This window comes from Eulemur rufifrons, chromosome 6 (genome assembly GCF_041146395.1).
Source record: "Eulemur rufifrons isolate Redbay chromosome 6, OSU_ERuf_1, whole genome shotgun sequence".
NCBI lineage: Eukaryota > Metazoa > Chordata > Mammalia > Primates > Lemuridae > Eulemur > Eulemur rufifrons.
The window spans coordinates 43,225,112-43,252,165 of NC_090988.1; the positions used below are offsets into that span (position 1 = coordinate 43,225,112).

Here is a 27,054-nt window from a genome sequence, read left to right on the forward strand (position 1 = left end):
TATAACTAGAATGTTCAGCTAGATGAATTTTATTTTTTTAGATATATTTTTTCTATCCATTTTATTAGTATTTTGAAATATAAAAACCCCTTAAAAATTTAGTTGGGCTAAGACAGTAAATTTTGTGTTATAAGTATTTTACCATAATAAAAAAAAAATGGAAAAGAACCAAAATTTTTTGTCCCTGGAAAATCTTATTTTCTCATAATTTACCCTATAATGAACTTTGTAAAATTGATATTTTTTCTAAACATTTATTTTTAACGATGCCTTTTACTTTTGAGGCATTTTAGGAATTCTTTTTTTTTTCTTTTGAGACAGAATCTCACTCTGTTGACTGGGCTAGAGTGCCCAGGCACTAGCTCAAGCCTAGTTCAAACTCCTGGGCTCAAGCGATCCTCCTGCCTCAGCCTCCTGAGTAGCTGGGACTACAGGCTACGGCTAATATTTCTATTTCTAGTAGGGATAGGGTCTCACTCTTGCTCAGGCTGGTCTCTCAGGTGATACTCCTGCCTCAGCTTCCCAGACTACTACGATTACAGGCATGAGCCACAGCGCCCGGCCGCATTTTAGGAATTTGGGTGCTTTATTTATTATGTATTCAGTATATATGGAATGTAGTTAATTTTGCCTAGAAATATTCATTTATTGTAGTGGGATTTGGATGGAGTAGACAAGTAACTGTCTGCAAAGGGTACTGAAGTATCAAGTGTCAGATTTTAAGTATGTGTACTCTAGTGGCTCGTTCTCTCCTCATTTCTCACCCCACCCCCATTTTTTTATTTTTTATAGTCTGGGGTAAGATGAATTTATTCAGGATGCTTTAACCCATGGCAATAGAGAAATTTGGCTTATTTTTTCACAAGTGGAAAATGAGGATTTCCTTTTCTAAAGAACTTTGAAAGCCATAGTCTTCCACCCTATGATTAGTATAAGTTAACCTCTTTGCACTGTTTGTATTTTAAATGTAAATACGTTTTCCAAGTGACATTTGAACATGTTACCAGTAAGAATATTTTAAAATAGATGTTAATGCTACTTTAAATGGAGTAAAGTATGATATGTATTTACACACAAAGATATATTTAGAGAATTATGAGGGAAGAAGTATTCTGAAACAAACTAGTAATCAGAGTATAAAGTCAAGTGAGTTTTCTATTTTTAATATAATAGTACCTCTATTCTAATTTGCCTTAAATATCTAGGCTAATTTAACACTGGTATTTTTCTAGTAGGGTTTGTATTTTCTTTGAGAGACCTATAAAATCTCTTTAGAGCTATTAATCTTTTTTCTTTTTGAGTACCATATTTTGATGTGAATAAAAGTATTACTGTTTGGCAGAAAAATATTTTGATATGAAAAAGAACCAGTGCAAAGAAGGTCTTGACATCTATAAGAAGTTCCTGACTAGGATGACAAGAATCTCAGAGTTTCTCAAAGTTGCAGAGGTAAAGTGTCTTTAAGTGACTATTATGTCTCCTAACTTGCTTTTTTGTCTCTAAATATGGATTTTGAAGAAGTCACTTATTTTCCAAATGAAAGAAATGTCTTAAATATAGTAAGGGATTCAGTATATACTGTATTGAATTAATGTATACTGTATTGAATTCTGTGCAGTATGAATATAATATTGAGTAAAATATGTGTAATATATTTACTTCAATATTGAATATTGAAAGATATTCTATTTCTAAATTGTTTATTTCTCTATAAAATTAAGTAGGTGGCATACAGTGGTAGAGAGATTTTTATGTTTAGAATGAACCATGTATTTGAGAAGGAAGGTTTATTCTGTTAAATGTGGCTGGGAATGTGCAAGTCCCTTTCTTCCAATGAGACTGGAGCCATATAGTTCAAAATGTTTTTGTTCCCCTACAGAAAGAAATTTTATATATTTATTATCATTGATTCTGAAAGCTATGAATGTAGATTATAAGATAGTCTAATTTTGCAGATCTGTTTAAAAATAATTTTCTGAAATTGTCACAGAAGGCAGTGTGGTAATTCTTGCAGGCATTATCTTGCTAGCACAGAGGCAGCTCTTAAGGTTTTTTTGTTTGTTTTTCCTTTCTCCAGCCTCTTCCCATCTCTTCCAGAGATGTCTTCCTTGGATACTTTGATCCATTACATCAAAGGAGTTACTCTGGAGCTAGCAAGTTAGTGATGGCTCTATTACTGTAGTGATATCTGATTCTGTAGCACATGGAATAGGATAGAACAGGATGATGAGACTTTTCAAGAAAATAGCTTTGTTATGAAGGCTACTGAGATTTATTTTGGATTTAAGGATCTTTCAAGGAGAATCAATGGTTTTCTTCCATTTCTTCAGGGTCAGTCATATACTAATACCAGAAGAAGATAGTGTTTATGCTGTGATTCCAGTACATTCTTTTTTTTTTTTTTTTTTTTTGAGACAGAGTCTCACTCTGTTGCCCAGGCTAGAGTGAGTGCCGTGGCATCAGCCTAGCTCACAGCAACCTCAAACTCCTGAGCTCAAGGGATCCTCCTGCCTCAGCCTCCCGAGTAGCTGGGACTGCAGGCATGCACCACCATGCCTGGCTAATTTTTTCTATATATTTTTAGTTGTCCGGTTAATTTCTTTCTATTTTTAGTAGAGATGGGGTCTCGCTCTTGCTCAGGCTGGTCTCGAACTCCTGAGCTCAAACGATCCGCCCACCTCGGCCTCCCAGAGTGCTAGGATTACAGGTGTGAGCCACCGCGCCCGGCCTCAGTACATTCTTTAAATGAATTTAATTTGTTGACTTTCCCCTTTGGCCTCTAACATTCTTTGCATTTGGTATTGGTAGTTACTGACTTAAGTTTTAAGTCCCCTTCTTTAACACCAGATCTGCTGTTCTAACTTTGTATAGACTGTTCCATATGATCTAAGAAATGTAAAGACTCCTTACCCTAAAATATGCTGTAATGAGATTTCCTTTGGGTTTGCAATTTCATTAAAAGACCTTAGTTCTCGGAAGAAAGACAAAAGTAACCTATTGTAATGTGTTTTAAAGGAGACAGATGTATCAGTAGTGATTAGCTATTAGCTGTTAACATCTGAGTATGAATTAATTTATCAGACTTTCTTTTCTTTCTTTCTTTTTTTTTTTTTTTTTTGAGACAGAGTCTTGCTGGGCTAGAGTGCCATGGCATCAGCCTAGCTCACAGCAAACTCAAACTCCTGAGCTTAGCGATCGTTCTGCCTCAGCCTCCCGAGTAGCTGGGACTACAGGCATGTGCCACCATGCCTGGCTAATTTTTTCTATATATATTTTCAGTTGTCCAGAGAATTTCTTTCTATTTTTAATAGAGACAGGGTCTTGCTCTGCTCGGGCTGGTCTCGAACTCCTGAGCTCAAGCGATCCTCCACCTCAGCCTCCCAGAGTGCTAGGATTATAGGCATGAGCCCCATGCCCAGCCCAGATTTTCTACTGACATAATTCTGGGACTGGCCACCAAGAAGTTGAAAACAGAAAGAGAAAATGATTAGAAAATGAAACATAGCCATGGGAGAAAACAGTTTTCTAATTTGGGTGCTTGAATAGGCAGGAGCCATTTTTATCTTTTTCTTTTTTTTTTATTTTTTGGAAATTGCCTAGGGCCTGAACATCATGAAAATGTATTGGGATTGCTTTGTGGAGATAGTCATATCCTTGTTAGGTATCACTTGACATTTGTATAAAACCTGGCCTGACAGAACATAGATTTTTAAAAGTATTATACATGGTCATTGCCAAGGAAAGCATATTTTATGAAGAGACAAAGTCAATGTGTTAAGGCTTGTTTCTTAAGTTCTTTTATGCCAGAGAGAACTTGTTCATGGTTAGCCTTTCTCTTTCTTGCCATAGTGTTTTTATCTTATGACACATAGAAGAGATGAATTTTTCAGATTGTGATAGGTGTTTGAAATATATAAGGATGGTATCTTTATAATAGGCTTCTTGAATTTCCTACTCTAGTTCGCCAACTGTTACAACTTTTAGAGCCATCAAATAAGATCTAAGCCATTGGAAATACTGAATATCTTTAGAGATTAAATATTTTTCTGATTCTTAAGAAGTCTATTTAAAATATTAGCAGTGCTAGCCATAAATGTAATTTTTTTAAATTTTATTTATATGTCTTTATTATAATTTGATCTGTTAAATACAATGTGTTTCTTCTTATAGCAAGTTGGAATTGACAGAGGTGATATACCAGACCTATCACAGGTAAGTATATTGTTAATATGTCAATTCACTGTCTGTTGTGTACTGTTGGGTGTGAAGAGTACTCAGATGAGTAATATATTGCCCCTGCTGTCCAAGAGATCAGTGTAGTTTATTGACAGATTTTAGCATTTTGATATTTGCTGGAGATTGTTCTAACAATATGACCACATAAAATGATCTACTCACCTCTTACAATTGGTGGCCCTACCCACTATTATGCCATTCTTTTATTCCCTTTCATCTCGCTTTTATAGCATCATCATTATCAAAAAAAAGAAAGAGGAAAAAGAAAACTTTGGGAAGTGAACTTAGAGAATGGTATTTAAAAAACAAAATTTTCACTGTGCTACTGGTAGGGAATTATGCAGGATTCATTTTTCCTGTTTTAAACAATTTTGACTATTTGACTCAGGTAGGAGTATTAAATAGGAATAAACCTCAAAACATAATATTGGATTAATAGAGCAGGCTTTGGGGTGAGATGTCAAAGTTTGAATCCTAGCTGTGCCATTAGCTGGAACCGGTTACTTTGGAGAAGTTACTCTCTGTGCTTCAGTTTCATTATTTGTTAAACGGAGATATTATATTATAGTACCTACCTCAGGTGGTAGTTCAGGGAATTAAATGAGTTAATACCTACAAAAACATTTAGAGCATTAAACATTCAACTAATGTTAGCTATACATTGTTAACATTGTCTTTATTATCATCATCATCTTCAAAAATACTTCTAGGAAATAAACTTCATACTTGCAGTTTTTTCTGGCTTATTCTCAGTGTTTTGTCAACTGAGTATTAAGAATAAAAGTACTTCGCGTAACTATCCTTATAACATTTGTATCAACTCTCTCCTTAAGAGTTAGAATCTCTTTTACTTTGTTTTGAGTTGTTCTGGGACATCTTTTAAATACTTTCTTGCTAATGGTTCTTGTTTCTCTGTACTTGTTCTGATTCATCCCTCTCTCACAAAGTTAAGAATATGCAATAAATCTAGTTATGGGTTATATGTATATAAAGTATTCTTACACATGTCCACTTGAGATAAATTGGTTTCGTTAAGATCGAGCAAATTATTCTAGGCTGAATATAGAAGAGTCATTGCTTGAATAATGTGTAGTATAAAATGATTTATTAGCTTTAGATTCCCCTATTTCCCAACCCATTTGTCATGCCAACATGTTCTATATTTTGTTTAAAAATCATCATCCTCCGGCCAAATGTAGAAGTTACGGACTGTCTTCCTGTGTCTGTACTTTAATATTCATGGCATTGTAATTGGGTAGTGTTGATCAACCTCCTTCCCCCTTCCTTTTTTATTAGTGATCTCTGAGCAAAGGGAACTTTCCAGGCATTCTTTTGGTGATTCAGAAAATGTTCAAAAGTGAACTAAAAGCTGTTTACACTTTAGGGAAGATGGTGTAATATAGAAGAATGGAAACTTGAAATTATGTATTTTTTGTTGTTGTTGCTATATATTGTTCTTTTAAAATGTGAAGCATCACATTTTCTTCACTCTTTGTAATGTGGGTTTGATTTTTGAAGAACAGCCAGATATATTTAGAAGGGATTTTAGAAATTGCGGACTTTTCAGGGGCTAGTCCTTCAGAAAAAAGTAAAGTACAGTTTAAATGACCACAGTTTCAGTCTAGGATTTGGTAGCATAGTAGTTAAATATCTAGGCTTTAAAGTCAGACATACCTTAGATCCTATCTTGGCTCCTGCTGTGTATCAGATGTGTGATCTTGAACAAATTATTTAATTTTCACTGTCTCAGGTTACCTGTAAAATGGATGTATTAGCAGTGTCTACCTCATAGATTCAGTAGTAACATACAAAGTAGTTTGCACAGTGCCCGTTGTGTTAGAAGAGCTTTTTAAATGTTAACTGCTATCATCAACATCCTCATCATCTCCTCTGAAAGCTCTTGAGACAGTGCTTTGCCTGCTGACTAGCAGATATTTTCCTGGGGCTGTGAGAAGTGTACATGTGTTCTCAGATCAACATAGAAGTCAATCTTATAATCTCATATTTGGTTTTAAATGGTTTTCTGCTATATATCCCTTTGTGCTAAGGTCGTGGTTTATATAGAGAAGATACTGAGTGAAATTGTTTAAGTCCTAATTGATAGAGAAATTAGCTAAATATTGCCTCTTCTGTTTTTAGATCCTGTAATGTAGAAACTGTATCTCAGATCCTAAAGAATATTTGGGGTAAATAAATGCCACTGATACATTTGCTTCACTTAAAGATAGTGAACAATTCTTGCTCTGCACACTGAAAAGGTTTCCTTTTGAAAGAAATTAACTGATTCTTCATATTGAGATTTGACCTATAGCCTGAGAGTTTAAAACTAGTCTCCCATTAAAAAAAAAAAAACGAGGATAAATATTCATTTCCATGAGGTTTGATAAGTACAAACATTTTTGTAACCAACACACCATTCAAGACATAGATCACGCCTATCACTGCAATCCTCATGCCCCCTTCCATTTGCTCTTTAAGCTCCTTTCCATACTAGTTCACCATTTTGACTTCTAATAGCATAATATTATTGGTTCCTGAGCTTAATATAAATGAAATCATACCAATATTTACCTTTGTATCTGGCATCCTTTGATCACAATGTTTTGAGATCTGTCCATGTTGTTAAATGTGCCATTAATTCATTCTTTATTGCTAAATAGTATTCCATTATGTGAAATTACACAATTTTGTCTATCCATTTTCCAAATGATGGACTTTTGGATTGTTTGCAGTTTTTGCCTATTGTAATAAAGCTTCTTAAAACATTCTTAAGTCTTTTCTTGTGGAGTTATCTTCTCTCTGGAGTAAATAGGAGTGGAATTGGATCATTAAGGTAGGTGTGTATTTAATTTTATTTTTTAGAAAAACTGATCCTTTTTCAAGGTGATGATATAGTCCCACCAACAGTGTATGAGAGTTCCAGTTGTTCCATATCCTCACCAACATTTGATGTTGCTCGTTTATTTTCACTTTAGCCATTCTAGTGGGTGAAGAGGTATATCTCATTGTGATTGTCATTTGCATTTTTGATGCTAGTGTTCAGTATCATTTATCAATAACTATTTGAGAGTAATGTTTAGAAACTTTGTTACTCAGCAGGTACTTATTAAGTACCTGCTGCATGCTCAATAGTATGTGTCTAGCTTTTAGGAGTATGTTTTTGCTTAAAATCCTAATAAATCAAATATAAAAACATTTAAAGTACTTGTAGGATCCTTTTAATATTTCATGCTTACATGGTCTTCAGCTTGTATATTTTTTATAATGTTTATTAATACTTCCAACTAGGTCATATTTATGTAACAAAAATAAGATTATCATTCTCATTGAGTAACTAAAACTCTACTGTTAATTAGTGCGTGAGGAATATACCTATTTATTTTCGTTGCTCTCGTATGTTAGGTGATACTTCATTTATTTTAGTCAGAGGCCTGATTATCATGAAATTCTTAATATTTGTACAATTTCAGGCCCCCAGCAGTCTTCTTGATGCTTTGGAACAACATTTAGCTTCCTTGGAAGGAAAGAAAATCAAAGATTCTACAGCTGCAAGCAGGTACATTATTCGTTGTAAGACAAAGAGGAGGAGTGATATTTCTGAGGGAGTAGATGAATCCAGCTCAAGTTCTAAGCCACTTAATTTTTCTTTATCTTGATTTATTTATCTATAAAATGGGTTTGATCATAGTATCAACCTCATAGAATTAATAGCCAGGTTAAGTCAGTTAATAATGTAAATTCTTAGAATACTTCTTGCCCTCAATAAAGGCCAGCATCTGTTAAGATGATGACAATACTGGTTGGTTTAGAATTGTGTTTATAATGTCAAAATTTCTCTTAAAGATGATAATGCATTGATTTGTGTGGTGTTTTATAAGATACTTTTATATTAATTTGCTCAACCCTTACAATAACCCTGTGAAGTATGTAGTAGTAATGCTGAGATTCAAACGTAGACTATCTGACATCAACTTTCATCATCTTTCTCTTATGCCAGTTCATGGGGTTGATTATCGATGTTATACTTTAACCATTTAATAAAGTTTTCAGCTAATTTCCCAGACTAAAACCCAGTTAACCTAGCAAATTGAAAATAACACACAACTATCTCACAAGTCTTGTAACATGATTTTTGCATTGGGTTTAGTAATTCTCATGTTTTCTTAATGAAGATTTCCTTTTAACAGCATGAAGAAAGAATTTATATAAAGGATAATGAGAACCTTCCTTTAGTTCTTTTTAGACTTTTTGATAGTTGTTTAAGAACTTTCTTCGCTTTTTTAGTAATAAATTTAAATGATTTTTAAAGGATAATGCCATTACTGGATTTTAATACTTATTTTTAATCCCAGATTTGCCCTTTGAATTTTCTAATAGAGTTTTAAAAGTTACAGCCTTGTAGTTTAGGTGCACCAATTTACCTCAATTTTGTTGGGTTCCTTGCATTTCTATCACAACTATATTATTCTTACTTTGTCTTTGGAGTTGTATTTTTTTATTAGCTCATTTATAATACTGATTTTACATAAAATTTAAATGGTAGTTTTTACCACTTTGTGTGCTTAGAGTAGAAATAAATGATGTTTTGTGTGTGCCAAAAGGAAATTTAATAAAGGTCAGAGTAGTTCTTCAGGTTAGAATTCTTTACTACATGTTTTTATTTAGCCTAGAATTAACATTTGGGAATTTCATGTTGGGGTTTATGGTATGGATAAGTTTTTGGTAAAAGGGAAAGGAAGTGGCTTGCCAGTGAGAGATGATGCATTGTGCATGTATAGTATGTTTGAAAAGGAAATTCTAGTTTGACAAAAGGGCAGCACATAGGAAGGAGGTGCCACATGGACTGGTGAAGGGATTGAAACCAGTCTTCTTTTGAAGGAACCAGAAGTCCTCTAGGATGACATCTTTGGGTGTTGTCACAGAGAAAACACCTGGACACACATTTCTTATTACTAGTACTCATCCTTTGGTATTCCTGTAGTAGCACTATCAAAACCCAGGCTGTAAGTTAACAGAGGGTCTATCCCTGTGAAAAACTCAATACTTTTTCCTACTAGGGCTTTTCTGAGAATATGTGGGCTCTTTCCCAATTGCATTGGTTCCCTCTCTTGGGGCTTGGAAGAGGCAATGTGCCCCACTGTGTTGTGAACCCTTTCCAAAGTCTAACCCTTACTTTAAAAGCAGTGGACATGTAAGTCAGCATTCTTTTAATTGCTGTAATCTTCTAGGTAACTAAGTAGAATATTTCATCGGAAGTACTGGTTTTGAGTCCATAAGTTAAGTTCATGATTACAATACCTATCCATTGGCAGAGTTGCCAGACCGTTTCATGACATGGATGTAATTTGAAGTGCTTAACAAAAAGCCAGATTACCTCTGTCCAATTATCCTAGGGCGACAACACTTTCCAATGCAGTCTCTTCCCTGGCAAGCACTGGCCTATCTCTGACCAAAGTGGATGAAAGGGAAAAGCAGGCAGCATTAGAGGAAGAACAGGCACGTTTAAAAGCTTTAAAGGTAAGTGTGGGAAAACCTCTTTATTTGGAAAAACAGGTACAAGTGTTCATAAAGTAAATGGGGCCTCTACACAGACTTACAGTATTTAATGGGCTGAAACTCAGTCTTGTTTTCATCTTGACATAGAATGACTTGGCTAAAGCAGTGAATATCTTTCTGCTATCAAAACAAAATTAAGAAATACTCTTCTTCAGAGGCTGTACAAACAAATCTGGTTTCTGGAATCCTTATGGTAGTTCCCTTTCTCAACAGGAACAGCGCCTAAAAGAACTTGCAAAGAAACCTCATACCTCTTTAACAACTGCAGCCTCTCCTGTGTCCACCTCAGCAGGGGGGATAATGACTGCACCAGCCATCGACATATTTTCTACCCCTAGTTCTTCTAACAGGTAGGGGGAGAAGTTACCTTTGAATATTTAGGTTTTAAAGACTTCTAATAGAAATATCACAGGGGTTTTCAGGTTCAAATTTTTTAGGTTTACTTTAATTTGTGATTTTATAATCATTGATTCACACAAAAGATGTGGTGATAAATGGTGGTATTGGTATAATAAAATACAAAATGATGAGAGTTTATATTTTGTATTTAGGAAATGGAAGATTGTTGAATTACTAATTTATACTAATTGGAATATAGCAGTAATCTCTGGGCAAATTTTTCATTGTATAAAAATTATGATTAAACACAATTATGGGCCGGGCGCGGTGGCTCACGCCTGTAATCCTAGCACTCTGGGAGGCCGAGGTGGGCGGATCGTTTGAGCTCAGGAGTTCGAGACCAGCCTGAGCAAGAGCGAGATCCCATCTCTACTAAAAATAGAAAGAAATTATATGGACAGCTAAAAATATATATATAGAAAAAATTAGCCGGGCATGGTGGTGCATGCCTGTAGTCCCAGCTACTCGGGAGGCTGAGACAGGAGGATCGCTTGAGCTCAGGAGTTTGAGGTTGCTGTGAGCTAGGCTGACGCCATGGCACTCACTCTAGCCTGGGCAACAGAGTGAGACTCTGTCTCAAAAAAAAAAAAAAAAAAACAAAAAAAACAAAAAACCACAATTATGAAGCATCTAATGTTCAAGACCATTGATAGCTCTTGTATATTATGATATGTATTTCAAAATATCATTTCATTGACTGTTAAATGTCTTTCATTACTATTTCCTGGTGTTAAGTTCTGCCACGTGAAACACAGTAACAGAATTTAGTTGCCAGATTTCTTGATACTGACGCCTGTCAGACCAACTTTAATAAATCTCGTTGTTTAATTTAAGCTACTTAATATGGAAATATATTTCCAGGCAAATTAGAATAATTGGTTTTTTTCTAAATCTATTCTGTCTTTTACCTGAGAGTAGTTTAAGGTAGTTTAGAAGTCAGATTCTGGTTTAGATCCTGGATCTGTTATTTCTTAACCTTTTTTTAAAAACCCTTTTCCAAATGAGATGGTATAAGTCAGTGGTTCTCAATCTTAAGCAAGCATAAAAATCCTCCGGAGAATTCATTAAACCACAGATGTCTGTGTCTCAATCCCAGAGGTCTGATTCATTAGGTAGGGGTAGGGCCCAAGAATTTTCACTTTGTAGTTGTTGCTGTTTAGTTTGTTTTATTAATTTATCCTTGAAAGGTCTTCCTCTTGCCTACTGACTCCTATAACAAGCTCACTTTAGGTTTTGATAACTGAACTACTATTTGCTTGATGCATTCTCCATTGCTACCTGCTCCCTAAAATCTTAGTAGGTGTTGAATTTAGTTCTGCGTTTTTCTTGCATCTTATTTATTTACTTATGTATGCTGCCTGCCTTAATCCCCAATAAAATAATATTGACCTTGTTAAGAAGCAAGTTCTCAGTTTGGAGACCCTGAAAAGAAGTCTGTTTTAGGAGAGATAAATGGAAAGAATTTTGAGTGTTTGAGGGTGAAACAAATTATTGGACAAAGAACTAATTTCACTAGATTTTTATCTCATACTAAAAGTTTTCACCTTTTTAATAGTAATTAAGGACAAATCTTACAGCCCATTTACAGAATGCTTAATGTATATTCTTTATTTCTCCCCAAAGCATTAAATGTATTTATATGTATAGCTACTATCTACAAAACTACTTTACATCTAAAAGACATGTCTTCAAAACTTGTTTTTTTACAAAAATACAGTTAGAAGGAATAAGTTCTGGTGTTTGATACCACACACAGTAGGATGATTATAGCTAACAGTAATTTGTTGTATATTTCAAAATAGCCAGAAGAGAAGATTTAAAATGTTTCCAACACAAGGAAATGATAAATGTTTGAGATGATCAATGTCCTAATTATCCTGATTTGATTATTACACATGGTATGCATAATATCAAAATATCACATGTGCCCCATAAATGTTTACAGGTTTTGCATATCAATTTTAAAAATAAGGAAAAAACTTCTGTTTTTGAGAATGTGTAAAGTAAAAAGTAGGACCCAGGTGCCTGTAGTATCAGCTACTCAGGAGGCTGAGTCAGGAGGATTACTTGAGCCCAGAGGTTCTGGTCCAGCCTGTGCAAGGTAGCAAGACTCTGTTTCAAAAAAAAAAAAAAGAAAAAGAAAAAAATTTTGTGTGGTAGACATAATGCCTCCATCCATGGAAACTCTAGGATCTTTTTTTGAGTTGTTATTCCTTAAAATGCTATAAAATGCTTGTGGTCAGAAATACATTATGTAAATAGTGCCTCCTGGAATGTGTGGGGTGGCTCTAAGTTTATGCATGCATGTAAAATCTTTTCCCTATATCTTTGATATGTTTGGATATTGAGGCAGTACGGTGAGGCTAACTTTGAATAGGTATTGGTATTTAAAATTGATTTAAGTTGATGATTAAATATAGGAAAAAATTTTCCTTAAAAAAATTAAAATTGCCATGATGCATCTTGTAGATTGAGTTCATTTTGATAAGGAAATCAGTATTTTCCCGAGGAAGTCATTGGTCCTTTCCAGAAGAGCTATTGTTATTTCAGTCCCATATAAACCTAAGATATGGTGTTTGATGATTTTTCCAAGCCTCCCTGGTAATATGCTGTTATATGAGGGGCATGCAACTGTTATCTTGCTGAAACTATTTCAAACTTTTGAGGTTTCCATTATTGGGCTTTTTTTCAGTTGTCTTTTGAATGCTTTTATTTTCAGTGTGTGGGGGAGTGGTGACTAATGTAGCAAAGTTTATCTAGTAAATAAAACATCTTTCTAAAATATCTTCCTAGCACATCAAAGCTGCCAAATGATCTGCTTGATTTGCAGCAGCCAACTTTTCACCCATCTGTACATCCCATGTCAACTGCTTCTCAGGTAGCAAGTACATGGGGAGGTAAGTATTAATGAAGTCTATTTTGATGTTATATAGGCATCTCTCCTCCCATTCTGTGGTGCTTTATTTGTATAGTTTTTGGTTACACTTGATACGTGATAACTTGAGAAATATTAAAATGGCAGTGAGGTAATTTTATCCCTTGACATTTTCACATATTATAAATGTAATTTTGGAATTTATGTTCAGTTAAATTATGGAATCAAGTTTAATGAAGGTGAAATTAAATGTACAGGAAAAGAACAAATGTATAAATCTGAAATCATTCTTTTAATGTTGCATTTCTATTCCATAATCAGAAAATGCTTAGTAGCTATTTTGCCTTTGGTATAGAAAAATAAATTTTTACTTTTTGGGGGAAAAAATTCATCTTTGTGTAAGTACATATTAAGGTGCTAGTAAAACTCAGATGGTATTATCAGGCAGTGAACTATATTGTGACCAGGATTCTCATGACAAACTTTGTGCTGCTTGTATTTTAATGTTGACTTTATTCAGACCTATGAGATTTTGGTATTCAAAGAATTTTCCCCTAGTACCAACAGCAACATTTGCTGCCCTTGACCAGTTATTTGATCTTACGGTAACAACAATGGGATCTTGACCATGGCCTGGCATCTTTGAAAGAGGAGAGAGCTTAATCCATGTCTATTTTTAAATAGCTTTGCTTAGACATCTAGTATGTTTCCAGATCATCTCCTTTGGTTGGTTTTGGTGCTTTTATTTGTATGTATGTAAGTACTGTTTTACAAACAGACACTTTAAAATCTGAATTAATAGGCTTACATGTCATAGCAAGGTAAATTAATTATTCTAGTGAGCTTTTTTTAATTTTAATGATTTGAATTTTAAGAACATTTTTTGTTTTATTTACTATTTTAAGGTGCTACTTTTATGCTAGAATGTAAGTTCTGTGAAGGCAGGAATTTTAAAATATTTTGTTCATTGCTGTATCTCCAGTGCCTAGAACACTTCTTGGTATATAATAGATAGTTTGTAAATGTTTGTAGAATAAATCAACATTTTCTCTTCTTCTGGCCAGGTTACATGGTACAGCTAAATCTTATGACCTATAGTAATTTCCAACGGTGATAAGATAGTTTGAGTCAAAAAGTATTTTAGAATTATTTCATAAGGAACAGTAGGCAGCAAATTAAGGGACAGAGTCTCTCTTTGTTGCCTGGGCTAGAGTGCCATGGCATCAGCCTAGCTCACAGCAACCTCAAACTCCTGGGGTCAAGCAGTCCTTCTGCCTCAGCCTCTCGAGTAGCTGGGACTACAGGCATGCGCCACCATGCCTGGCTAATTTTTTCTAAGTATTTTTAGTTGCCCAGCTAATTTCTTTCTATTTTTAGTGGAGACGGGGCTCTCGCTCTTGCTCAGGCTGGTCTCGAACTCTTGATCTCAAGTATTCCTCCTGCCTTGGCCTCCCAGTGTGCTAGGATTACAGGCGTGAGTCACTGCGCCCAACCAAGAAAGGACTTTTTAAATATCCTAATAAGTCCTGATTTTAGGGTTTTTAATCAGCCAAACCTATGTGCTTATTTTCTACCTTATTGTAAAGATGTTATCTAAGGTTAGTAGAATTAACATGACTATTTAAGGAGTTGTGATTTATTTAAAAAAATGTAGTTGTCTTTCTAAAACTATGGCTGAGGAGTTGTTTTTCTAAATAAAATAAAAGTTTTACAGACAGCTTAATGAAATTAATATATTTAACATTCCAAAGAAACTGAACTATGAAATTCTTAATTGTTTTGTCTGGACACCATGTACAATTCATTCTAACAATGACAAGTTAAGGTTTCTACTTGAACTTGTTGAGCTCATATATGAAAGCAAATAGATTTACTGTGGAGACTAATTTTAAGTAATTTCAGTCTAAGAATTGTTCTATATCCTGTTAGAAGAAATTATTCTTTCTAAGTCTGTGTGTGAATACAATATGTTGGAATACATTTAATAGTGTTCTATTTTTCTATTTTAGGTTATTTTGCTTTGTGTGCTATTTCCACAAAAATTTCCCGCATATTTTAACATTCAACTTACTGTATACAAGTAGTGAGATTAAAAGTACAAATCAAGTACAGTGGGAACAGGGGCAATAGAAATTGCACTATTATTTTCTAAAAGCTTATTGTTACATATGAGGGAAGGAATGTGATCTTTACTATGAGCCCCTCAATTTAAGCAAAATTAAATCATGTCTTAACTTTTATATAAAGATATTTGGCTTCTGAGTGGGTGATAATTTCAGGATTTTGGCTTCTGCATGATTGGATAACTGCAGAGTATTTTAACCCAAGAACTTTCAATTCTTCCTAATTCATTCAGAGCTCATATCCATGATGTTCAGATTGAGAATTTTTTTAAATTTTAGCCTAAGATAAATAAATCTTAGATATGAGAAGACTTGATCATAACAGTAAATGCTTGAGATATTTTGAAGTTAACCTTTTACCTGAACACTTTAAATATGTAACTTTTATATCATGTTGCTTTTATAGCATGTGATAAAGCAAAGGTATGATTTTTTATAATCCCCAAATCTTGCTCTGTACTTCTCTTGCTTTCCTTAGTTACAAATGGATACCATTAACAGACCCGGTATTTAATTTTTTTCTTACAAACATCACAGAGGTGATGTGTATTTCTAGTCAGAGACTGGTAGTAATAAGGTTTAATTAAGGGGAAGAAAAGTTTGTGTGTTTATAGGAAAGACATTTAAGATTCCACCTAAAAATGAAATTGAGAGAGGATACAAGCTCTCCTGTTTGCCTCATTGCATTATTATTTTTTTTTTTTGCTGCCCTGCCTCATTGCATTATTAATGAGGCTTTGGTTTTTCAAGAAATGGTCTGGAATCTAAAGAAGCACTTGGTATTGAATACTAATATCTGAGAAGACTTAGGTTTTCATCACTTGAAAACTTCGAGTTATAGTAGATCTAAAAATATACAATATTATCAGCTCAGTGTACTGTTGAATGTTTGAAGCAAGATTTCAAAATTTAATTTAAGTGTAAAAGAATTATTCATTCGAAGTTTAATTTACTTTATTCTTAGCTGGCATGAAGCATACAACACTTTATAAAAAAAATTCACCTTTCTGTGTGTAAATGTAGATATTAATTGTTTAGGACCTCAAGACTATAATATCACTGTGGTGCTATTTTAGTCCTTGTTTTAACTTTTTTGGATTTTTTTCTCCGTGACTCTAGTATAACATAAAATTACACTTTCAAATGAGTAATGATAAAAACAGTGGGCAAACTATTTTAAAAATTTTAAGATATTTACAGTAGAGTTGCCAGTCTAGTAGATAAAGTTTAAGTTGGAACAGGTGGAACATTATTATCATATCTTAATGAATTTGTTTTTGTTATTACAGTATAATTTCCATTAATATATTAACATCATCTAGATTACATAGTGTTTTGTCAAGTAGACTAGAAGCTGATTTTCCTTGTCTGATTGATCTCAAAATAAATACACTTGTACATGTTTCTACGTATTCTTCTCTAGGCTGTTACGTAATAAGAAATGATTGAAATTAGGTGCTTGGATAAAGCAGTATCAATTGATAAAACAGCAGATAACTAGTAACCTTTCCTGATTATTGCTCTCATAAACCAATGGATCTGTTATACAAATGTGTGTCCTTTTATAAAAATGATTTTTTTCATGGCTTTTTTTGCATGAAAAACTAGAGACATGCTTTGTGTTACTTATCTGACAAAATATAATGTCCTTTAGAAACTGAATGCCACTACCACGTATTTAAAAATAGCACTTTCAACCTAACTGGTCAGCTCTAAACTTAATGCAGTTCCTGTCTTATGCAAGAAGGAATTAGAGTGGACATCAGTACATTTTTATTTTAGTACAAAAAACCAACTTCTTATATGTCACTGTTTTCTACTTTTTATTTCTGAATTATTTTTTCAGATCCTTTTTTCCCCAGTGTTCCATTTTTAGGGGAGTGGATGAATGGGAAAGATGTTAAAACATGTCCATTTGAGTTTGAATAGTATAATCAGTCACCAAATTTTGGTACATTTGTTGGACGTTGTTTTTTGAATGTGAATTGGTGTTCCATAGGAATGCTTAATTCCTAGAAAAGCTCTCATGTGATACAAAAATTAAAATTATTTAAAAGATGTATTAGCCAGGTGTGGTGGCATGTGCCTGTAGTCGCAGCTACTTGGGAGGCTGAGGCAGTAGGATTGGTTGAGTCCAGGAGTTTGAGGTTGCAGTGAGCTATGATGATGTGACTACACTCTAGCCAGGGTAACAGAGCAAGTCCCTGTCTCAAGAAAGAAAAAAAAATTATGTTTAAAACCGTGATTTTAGTATTTTCTTGATGTATTCCTTTTTCAAGCATTTGTATTTGGGTTTGTTGGAACCCTTGCCTTGAATTTATTGACTTTAGGGAAGTGTGCCTATAGTAAATGAGCTGGTCCTGAGGCCATTGTTGCCTTCTTATTGGTCACTCATACAGTCTTAAGAGTAAAATACAATGCCTAATACTGTGAAGGTACTACAGTATATTTCAGTGACAGCCCAGAACTAGATTAGTATAGACAAGAATAGGCTGCTGGTTGGAATTACAGGTGTATCTTCTCATTTGTACTTCTTTTACAATGAAAACATGACACTGTATTTTTGCTGCTTTTTATTCCTCTCTCTGTTCAGTTAACTCTAAATCTTAAGAAGGTAGGAAAAATAGCTTTCAGTCATTAGAATGATGATTATCTTGAATGAGGTATAGGTGCAGAAATTATCTGATTCTAGAATATTAAATATAGGATTTGATAATAGTATATATTTGGTATAATTCTAGTAGGGAACAACACTTGTTCTTTTAGCAAATTATTTAAAGACTTTGAAGCTCTTAGCCAGACCTTCAGTGCTGTTCCAAGTCTATTAAATGGACAGTCTTCCATCTCTGTTCTTAATTGTCAAATTTCTTTTCCCATCCTTAGATCTTTATTTTTTATTTCCTACCTTTGAACAACCTACACAGGAGTTATCTGTACATACTAGAAACAGCTTCTTGCCCCTAATTTGTGGTTGCTCCCATCTTTTTTTTAATGTTTGATTATATCACATACATACCAATTATTTATATCAATTATTTGAGTAAACAGCTATACCAACAAAGCCGATATAGTCCCACCTGAGGCAGAGAAGATGGGTGCAGGGTAGTTGTGTCTTTATTTATGAAATCATCTTGGTTATTATTCTCTCTCTTTAAACTACCTGACTATTGACTTCCTGGTGTTTTTTTCTGAAGATTCATTTTAAAATATGTTAAATGCAGTTCTTTCATCTTAGTGATTAGATATTTTTGCATTTAAGATTAATAAAGAGTAATATAGCTACAACTTTTCACTTTGCATCTTTTGACTAATTACAATACTAATTTATTTACTTCCTTTCTTCATTTTGCTGTAATACATTTGGACTGCACAGATCCTTTCTCTGCTACTGTAGATGCTGTTGATGATGCCATTCCAAGCTTAAATCCTTTCCTCACAAAAAGTAGTGGTGATGTTCACCTTCCCATTTCTTCAGATGTATCCACTTTTACTACTAGGACACCTACTCATGAAATGTTTGTTGGTAAAGTACCATTTAACCTTTTTTTTCCAATTAATGTTTATACTGCCTAAGTATCTTTTACGTATCCATTAATCACTTTTAAAGCACTGCAATAATTGCATTAGATTTTAATATCAAAGTCTAAAATAAACTAAACAGCAATAATGTAGTGAGTTTTCTTTAACACTAGCATCCCTAATTTTATTTAAAACAAGCTTTTAGGAAAGAAAATTTGCTTTGATGTTGAACTTTTTTTTAGTGTTTTGTTCTCTATCAAGTTATAGTGCAATACTTTAGCTGTCTAACATCACATGCAGCATCCTGTTTTAGTTTGAAAAGTTGGTTGAAAAGTAACATCTCTTAAACTTACATGTTCATATGTGCTTAATTTTTTCCTTTGTGCTGGGAGAAACGGTGGTTGTCACTTTTCGCAGTGATCTTTAATCTTTTTTTTCCTTTTTTAAATGTTGCACATTGCAATTTTGTATTCTCTAAAATCCATACATACCCATCATCCCATTCTTAAGGGTTTCACTTTATTGTTAGCCTGGAGATAGATGAAAAGTAGGAAGTGTATGTTCCCTTTTAACTAGTAAAATGAGATGGCACCTTGACTTTTCTTTTCTTTTTTTCTGAAGGCAACACATGTGCAGGCACCTTTACTTTTGAATATCCTGTGATTGCAGTATAAAATCCCATAAAAAGGCAAAATGTCACACCAAGCTTATACAGGGAATAATAAGTTCTTAAGTATATACTAAAACTGAAATAAATGTTTTTGAATCCCGCCAAAAAAGATGCTGACTGCCTCTCAAAAGATGGTAAAACTGCTTTTATTCAGTTCTGAGAAACAGCTTTTAAGGCGATGTGAATTTAAATATTTGATTAAAGCAACATGCAGAAAGTCATATATGTACCCTAAACAGATCATGTGAACACATGGTAAATATTCTGTTAGTCAGGAAAGAAGGGAGGGAAGTATCTAGAAAACAATTTAATAGTGGAAGGAGATTGGAGACAGTTCCAAGTCAGGTGTCCTGGTTACATATAACTAGTCTAATAGCTTAAACCATATATATATACACACTCAAAGTGTAATAATTGATTGCAATAATTCCTTCATGTCATTTTAATACAAGATCACCAACTCCTGCTCTATAGGATTAAGAACAATACAGTAAATTCATAGAATAGCCACATGTCTAGATACCCTCCAACTGTGCCAGAAGGAAGACATTTATTTCACATGATGATCAGTGTAATAGGTAGCTTGTCCTCATTGAAGCTTCAAGAACACTGAATAGCAAGTGGAGAAGTGGGTTGTCCTAACTATGCCACATATGGGAGCGTCTATGAAAGGGTCTGGGCCTGCTTCCTCATCTGTAAAACCACACATTATAGGACAGGTTAGTATTGGTTAAAAATCCAACAGCATCATATTTCTTTTTCTGATGAGATGCAGTAATGTGCTGGTTTTTTAAAAATTTTGTTGTAAACATAATATATATATAGTTTTTAAAAATAGAATGCTTATAATGGAGCATTAAGTTCTTTCTTTAGTAAGTTACAGTTAGAAGAATGCCAAGTGCTTAGACTCCCTGTTTTTTATTTTGTTTTTCCCAGTTACCCATCCTACTCCTAACTGTTCCTCCTCTTCTTCTTTTTTCTACTTTCTCTTCTTCCTCTCCACCCTCCCTGTCTGCCTCCCTCCTTCCCCCCATCCGGCCCCCTTCGTGCCTTGTGCCTTGTATGCCTTGTCAGGATTTTTTGTGGCACTCAGATTTATCCTAATACTACCCTTATGTGCCATGTTACTTCTGCTCTAGCTGGCTTTTTTGGAGGTAGGTAACAGTATCTTTAAAATTTATCTGTTTATGCAGGAGGGATTTCTTTTTTTGTTCTTAAAATGAGTTTTTTATAAACTTGGTAAGAAAAATATGTACTTGTTTGCTTTTGAGGAACACACCAGTTTTTGCCTAACTTTGTTTACCTCTGATTAAACATGGTCATCTTCTTACTTTACTTCACAGTCAGGATTTTAAATTTTTAGAAAAGTATATACATTTTAATATTACGAGCTTATGAATTTGAAGTTCTTTGTGTATTCGTCTGTCTTTCCAAATATATTTTAGGCTAGTACAATAGCAATAAAACCTCAAAGTCTACCCTGTTTTTTTGTGTGTGTGCGAAGTAGTTATTCCTTTAACTTGGCATTAGGAAGTGTGTGCGACAGAATTGGACATGCCTAAATTTATTTAAAAACAGAATTTGTAAGAGTATTTTATTGAGTATACTTGCATCTCAGGTGAACTTGGGTTTGAATTCTTGTTTTTATTAACCATGGGACTTTACGCAAGTATTTAACCCTTCTAAGCCTGTGAAGATTGATGATAGTGCCTTGTAGGCCAGGCGTAGTGACTCATGCCTGTAATCCTAGCACTCTGGGAGTCTGAGGCGGGAGGATTGCTGGAGGTCAGGAGTTTAAGACCAGCCTGAGCTAGAGCGAGACCTCATCTCTACAAAAAATAGAAAAATAAGCTAGGTGTGGTGGCCTGTTCCTGTAGCCCCAGCTACTTGGGAGGCTGAAGTAGGAGCATCACTTGAGCACAGGGGTTTGAGGTTACAGTGAGCTATCATGACACTACAGCACTGTAGCAGGGGTCACAGAGCGAGCCTCTGTCTCAAAAAAAAAAAAAGTATCTTTTCAGGGTTGTCATGAGGTTTATGTATATGATTATATAACAGCACTATGCCTATCACATAAAATTATCATTTAAACTACTATTAAAACCCATCTCGTGTATGTGGGCCACTTGATAGTTAGAATGGACTTTTTAACGTAAATTACTATTTAATTATCAGGTAGAGTTTTAAACATTCATTGTTTTGGCATTGCTTTTGGATTTTAAAATTTCCAAGGGTTATTCACTGTTTTGGCCTAGCATTAGCAATGCAAAGCTCAAGAAGTTTATAAAACTTGAATCTTTTAAAATTAATAATTATTATAGCTATAATAAAAATTTATTGTTCTACATAGTTTATTTAAGGCAAAATACTTAGGATTAAAATGAAAACTAGTAGATCCTAGAATCAAGCAAGTTGTGGTTCAAGTCTTGATTCTGCCACTTATTAAACCTTTGACCTTGGGTAAATTGTTTAATCTTAGTTTCCTCATCTGTGAAATCTGGTAATAACTACTTCATAGGGCTTTTGTGAGGTTCAAATAATATCCTGTTTATAAGGCCCTTGTTTGCATAGTGTTTATTAGGGTTTAATAAATGAAATGATAGCAGTTACTGTTACAAAAAAGTAGGAAGCTTAATTTACTATGGAACTACCATTAACAGTCCAGCTAATTTTTTTTTTTTTTTTTTTTTTTGAGACAGAATCTCACACTGTTGACCAGGCTAGTGTGCCGTGGCATCAGCCTAGCTCACAGCAACCTCAAACTGCCGGGCTCAAGCAATCCCTCTGCCTCAGCCTCCCGAGTAGCTGGGACTACAGGCATGTGCCACCATGCCTGGCTAATTTTTTCTATATAGATTTTTAGTTGTCCATATAATTTCTTTCTATTTTTAGTAGAGACGAGGCCTCGCTCTTGCTCAGGCTGGTCTCGAACTCCTGTCATCGAGCAATCCTCCCGCCCTGGCCTCCCAGAGTGCTGGGATTACAGGTGTGAGCCACCACGCCTAGCCCCAGCTAATTTTTCTTAAAGGTGTTTGGAATGCCTTTCTGTCCCCAAAGCTTGTCAGTCTTGTACCTTTCAGTTAGTTTATTATTGTCCCTTGAGATTTGCCCTTCAGGACAGTGGTTTCTAAATGTTCATCTGTGGACTGGTGCTGGTCAGTGACCAAGTGTTCTCTGGGCCTTGGTGAGATGAAAGAGTAGGCAGGACAATGTAATGATCCTATCATAAAGTTAGCCCTAACTCAGAGAGCCTGTTCATTTTTTTGTTTGTTTCTAAATTTTCCCCTTTGAAATGATACTAGTTTGATCTTTGTATTAAGTAACTTTTAAAAATTAAATGTTGACAGTCCTATTTCCCAAAAGTGACTCCAGACAAAAGGCCATTAAGTTGATGATGTTCATTGAAACAATAATGCAAAACTGTTACCTTGATGGTGTGTGTGTTACAAGCACTCATTAATTACTTAAAAGATTGCTACTTTGGAAATATGCTGATTCCTTCCTTGGTAGCTAATTAGCTATTGCAATTTATTAAAAATTTCCTTTTTACTTTTTTTTCCTGTCTATGTAGAGGCTTTTAAAACTTTGGATACGAGCTCTGGATTACTTTATATTCTTTTAACCTTTTGTACTTTCAGGTAATAATACTGTAATATCACAGATTGGTGCCCTTAGGTGGCTCAGGAGATGGCTCCTCCCTTTATAGAAAGAAATGAAGTCCTTTCTATATTACCATGAAGGATAGGCTTATCTCTGTGATATCAGCCATATTCTGGAAGGCTGGGACAAAAATAGAAAATAGAAATATGATATATTGGTCTAGCTTTAAATTGTTTCAGGTATGATCTAAAAGTTAGTGATCTCATAGCCAAGATTGTTACCAGAATGATTTAAAGAACAAAATATATATACTACTTACACTGGAATGGTAGCATGAGCACATAATTAAGCATTTTGAGTAGATACAGTGGCCTTCTAGGTAAAGAGTTACGAGAAGAACCAGTAAGCCCATGGTCTAATTCTTAAACAGCTTGTACACTTTAAAATGTTACTAAATTGGTAAGTCTGGAATTCTAGGAATCTTTTGATGAATAGCCAGGAGATTTATATACTAGATTATTTTGTATTTTGATAGTGTTTGTGTTCTCATTGTATGACCAGTGTCTTTGATTAAGAGTAGTTTAAGGGTTAAGTAATTATGGAATAAAATCAAACTGGTACATTCTCAAAAAATTTGTGCCCTACAGAATATTCATTATTATAGGATATAAGATGCTACTTTTAAAGTAGTATCTTTGATATGTACCACTTTATATGATTCATATGAGCCTGGTATGTCTGCTTTATATCACTAGCATCAGTGTAACACAGGCAAGAAAGAATAAGGTTTCCTGTTTATAGTGTGGTGTTTTAGGCTAGAGGTAGGTTAATTAGCATGTTTGATAGTATACTTGTCAGCCCCACTGCTGGAAGTAGTAAGCTGAAGTTTAGAGGGTGGTTGAGAGTTGAAAATGGTATATATTTTTTTGATATTCTGAAAGCACTTGTACAGGTGGATGTAAGGATTGGTGGGTTACAGCTTTCAGAATCCTGTCACTTTTCAGGTGAACCTAAACCATTTAGCTTTTAATTAATTGTTGAAGGTAGAAATGTAGAAAAGTAGGAAGGAGAGAGAAATATGGAAAATGGGTAGGTAGCAGGAGAGACTTTTATCTTGGACATACTAATAAGGTTCATATTATTTTTAAGCACCATAGAATTCTTATTTTATTATCAAATGATCCCTTACATTGCATATATATTTTGCTGCATGCAAAATCTTGCAATTTTATTTTTGTTTAGTTTTTAGAAGATTATCAGCATACAAAATTAAGAAAAGATAAGCAAAAATTTTGTTTCTGTAATGAAGCAAAACTTGCAGTTCAACATCAGTTGCTCATTCGCTAGTTTTATCTGTGGGATGATTTTGTTATGGAAAATGTAATCACCACAAGAAATGTGGTGTAGAAAACATTTTGTTTGAGGAATTGGCTGTTTTTGTTTTGGGAATTTATTGTTTTCTCCATTATATTGTCATCATTTTTAAAAAGCTTTAAGTGTAGAGTTTTTAAAGAATTGAGCTTTTTTTCCATTTTGGTTTTTCTCAGGATTCACTCCTTCTCCAGTTGCACAGCCACATCCTTCAACTGGCCTTAATGTTGACTTTGAATCTGTGTTTGGAAATAAATCTACAAACGTTATTGTAGATTCTGGGGGTAAGAAAAATTTTTATTAAAAGTACTAAAATGTTCTGTTAATAATTTAGATTCTGTGTAAGAAAAGATAATGTTGCTTCTAGTATGCGTAAGTAGATTAAGTTGGGGTAGCCAAAGAAATCATTCCCCTTCTCCCCAACCACCAGTTGAGAACTCTTAAGGAACTATTAGTCAATATCCTTTTCCTGGTGGCGGTGTAGACTCTGGGAAGCTTTTGTTTGTCTCAAAGCAAAGTAAAAGGGAGAAAATGAGACTTAGCTCAATAGAATGCTGAGTTGCTCGTAACTGTTTATAGTGTTGTGCCTTAAAAAGGCATATAATTTTTACCTTCATGGAAATGGATAATAACCTTATTATTTTAATGTATGAAATTGGCTGTTTTTGAAAACCAGGATAATATATAACCTGTGGTACACTGACTTGTTTAGATAGTCTATATATAAACAACTAGAATATATTAAATATCAAACCTGTGGATAGAGAGGCTTTTTATTGTTTTAAGAATGATCATTATTATAGTTCATTTATCTTAAAAGACCTTTATAAATCTTTAGGGCCAGGTTTTCGCCATGTGTTTTTGTTAGTACCTTGTTAATTTGAAGTTCCTATAAAACTCTGATGCTCATTAATTCTATTCTTACCATGGGATGGCCTTTGATTTGGTTAAAAATTTAGCCATGTAAAAAGAATATATTGAGGTATTCTTAACTTCATAGCATATAATAATTAGTTATCCAAAAGTAGGAATCAAACTTATAAAGAATATGTATGGAATAAGAATTTTTTTTTCTTTATGCTAGTAGGTTTATAATTATACTTTTTTTGATGCATTTTGAGTTTTTCCTTTTGAGTTTGTTTTACCGGGGAAAAAGGAAATAGAGACCAATTGTTCATATTTTTATTTTATTTTATTTTGAGACAGAGTCTCACTTTGTTGCCCGGGCTAGAGTGAGTGCCGTGGCGTCAGCCTAGCTCACAGCAACCTCAAACTCCTGGGCTTAAGCAATCCTCCTGCCTCAGCCTCCCAAGTAGCTGGGACTACAGGCATGCACCACGATGCCCGGCTAATTTTTTCTATATATATTTTAGTTGGCCAGATAATTTCTTTCTATTTTTAGTAGAGATGGGGTCTCGCTCTTGCTCAGGCTGGTCTCGAACTCCTGACCTCGAGTGATCCACCCGCCTCGGCTTCCCAGAGTGCTAGGATTACAGGCGTGAGCCACTGCGCCCAGCCTGTTCATATTTTTAAATTACCATCTTTGGTGACTTTCTTTTTCAAACTCTGTAGTATTTCTAGATCATGCTATTGAGTCCCTTAGAGCAGTGGTCCCCAACCTTTTTGGCACCAGGGACCAGTTTCATGGAAGACAAATTTTCTGGGGGAGGGGCAGTGGGGTGGGGTATGGAGAGCACTGTGGCTGGGTCCCCTATCAGGCTGTGGCCCAGCATGGGGGTTGGGGGGCAGTTGGGGACTACAGCCTTAGAGGGTTGCTTTGGTTGGACTTGCTTTTTACCTTCTACCCTTTAGTAAAGAACCTTTAATGTTTTATTTTCAGTGTTAAGAAATATCTTCATTTGCTAGATGAATTTATGCAATTGGAGTTGTTTAGCAATTTCTTAGATATAATTTAGATTAGCTCTCATATTCTGCACTTTGAAGAGTATAAAAAGGTCTATAAAATATTACTTCTTAAAGTAAAAGGACTTTTTTCCAGAGTTGCAGAGACATATTTTCAGCCTGTATTGCTTTAGGTATAAGGGAGTCTTCAGAAAGTTTTGCTTGGTGAGGGGGGGGGAATTATATTCTAGTTTTCTTCCCTTTCATAATGCTTTTCTCTTAATACCCTTTAACCTTAGTATAATTTTGTTACGATATAAGAGAAATGATTTCTGTCAAAACAAACATAGCTTTCTCAGTTCACTATGAACTAGTGAATTATTACTTTTTCCATCTAAAGGCGTTTACTTATGCCTATTTTTTGGAGAACTTTTCCAGTGAACAAACAAGGAGAAAAGGCAAAGACCTCCTTTAGAAAGCTGTAGCACCATAAAGTTCCTTACAAATTCTATTTCGTCTGTTTGTAACTTTAAGGCTTTGATGAACTAGGTGGACTTCTCAAACCAACAGTGGCCTCTCAGAACCAGAGTCTTCCTGTTGCCAAACTCCCACCTAACAAGTTAGTATCTGATGACTTGGATTCATCTTTAGCCAACCTTGTGGGCAGTAAGTAATCTTTGGATTCTTTAATCTTCTTTAAAATAAGTAGTTTTATTAAAATGAGTTTAGTTTTAAAATGCTGTCTTTTTCTCCTTTCCTAGATCTTGGCATTGGAAATGGAACCACTAAGAAGTGAGTGTTTATATTTGTATTCTTGCCCTGTGTGTCATTTAGAGGTTGATGTGGCTTTCATCTCCAATGTA

General features: G+C 34.4%; 1 protein-coding gene across 14 annotated transcripts in view; it reads left to right on the plus strand.

The window, feature by feature from the left end:
- Window positions 1-27,054, plus strand: part of PICALM (phosphatidylinositol binding clathrin assembly protein) — a 98,441-nt gene that overhangs the window by 48,681 nt on the left and 22,706 nt on the right. For 5 of the 14 annotated variants that reach the window (XM_069470964.1, XM_069470967.1, XM_069470972.1 and 2 more), the window contains exons 7-16: window positions 1,343-1,449; window positions 4,171-4,212; window positions 7,707-7,792; window positions 9,630-9,753; window positions 10,006-10,142; window positions 12,985-13,088; window positions 18,563-18,712; window positions 24,526-24,633; window positions 26,726-26,857; window positions 26,953-26,983. In XM_069470964.1, the coding sequence (XP_069327065.1) occupies window positions 1,343-1,449; window positions 4,171-4,212; window positions 7,707-7,792; window positions 9,630-9,753; window positions 10,006-10,142; window positions 12,985-13,088; window positions 18,563-18,712; window positions 24,526-24,633; window positions 26,726-26,857; window positions 26,953-26,983 (1,021 nt within the window). The remainder of the gene's footprint in view (window positions 1-1,342; window positions 1,450-4,170; window positions 4,213-7,706; window positions 7,793-9,629; window positions 9,754-10,005; window positions 10,143-12,984; window positions 13,089-18,562; window positions 18,713-24,525; window positions 24,634-26,725; window positions 26,858-26,952; window positions 26,984-27,054) is intronic. The other 9 variants (XM_069470973.1, XM_069470971.1, XM_069470966.1 and 6 more) reach the window with 4 other exon arrangements.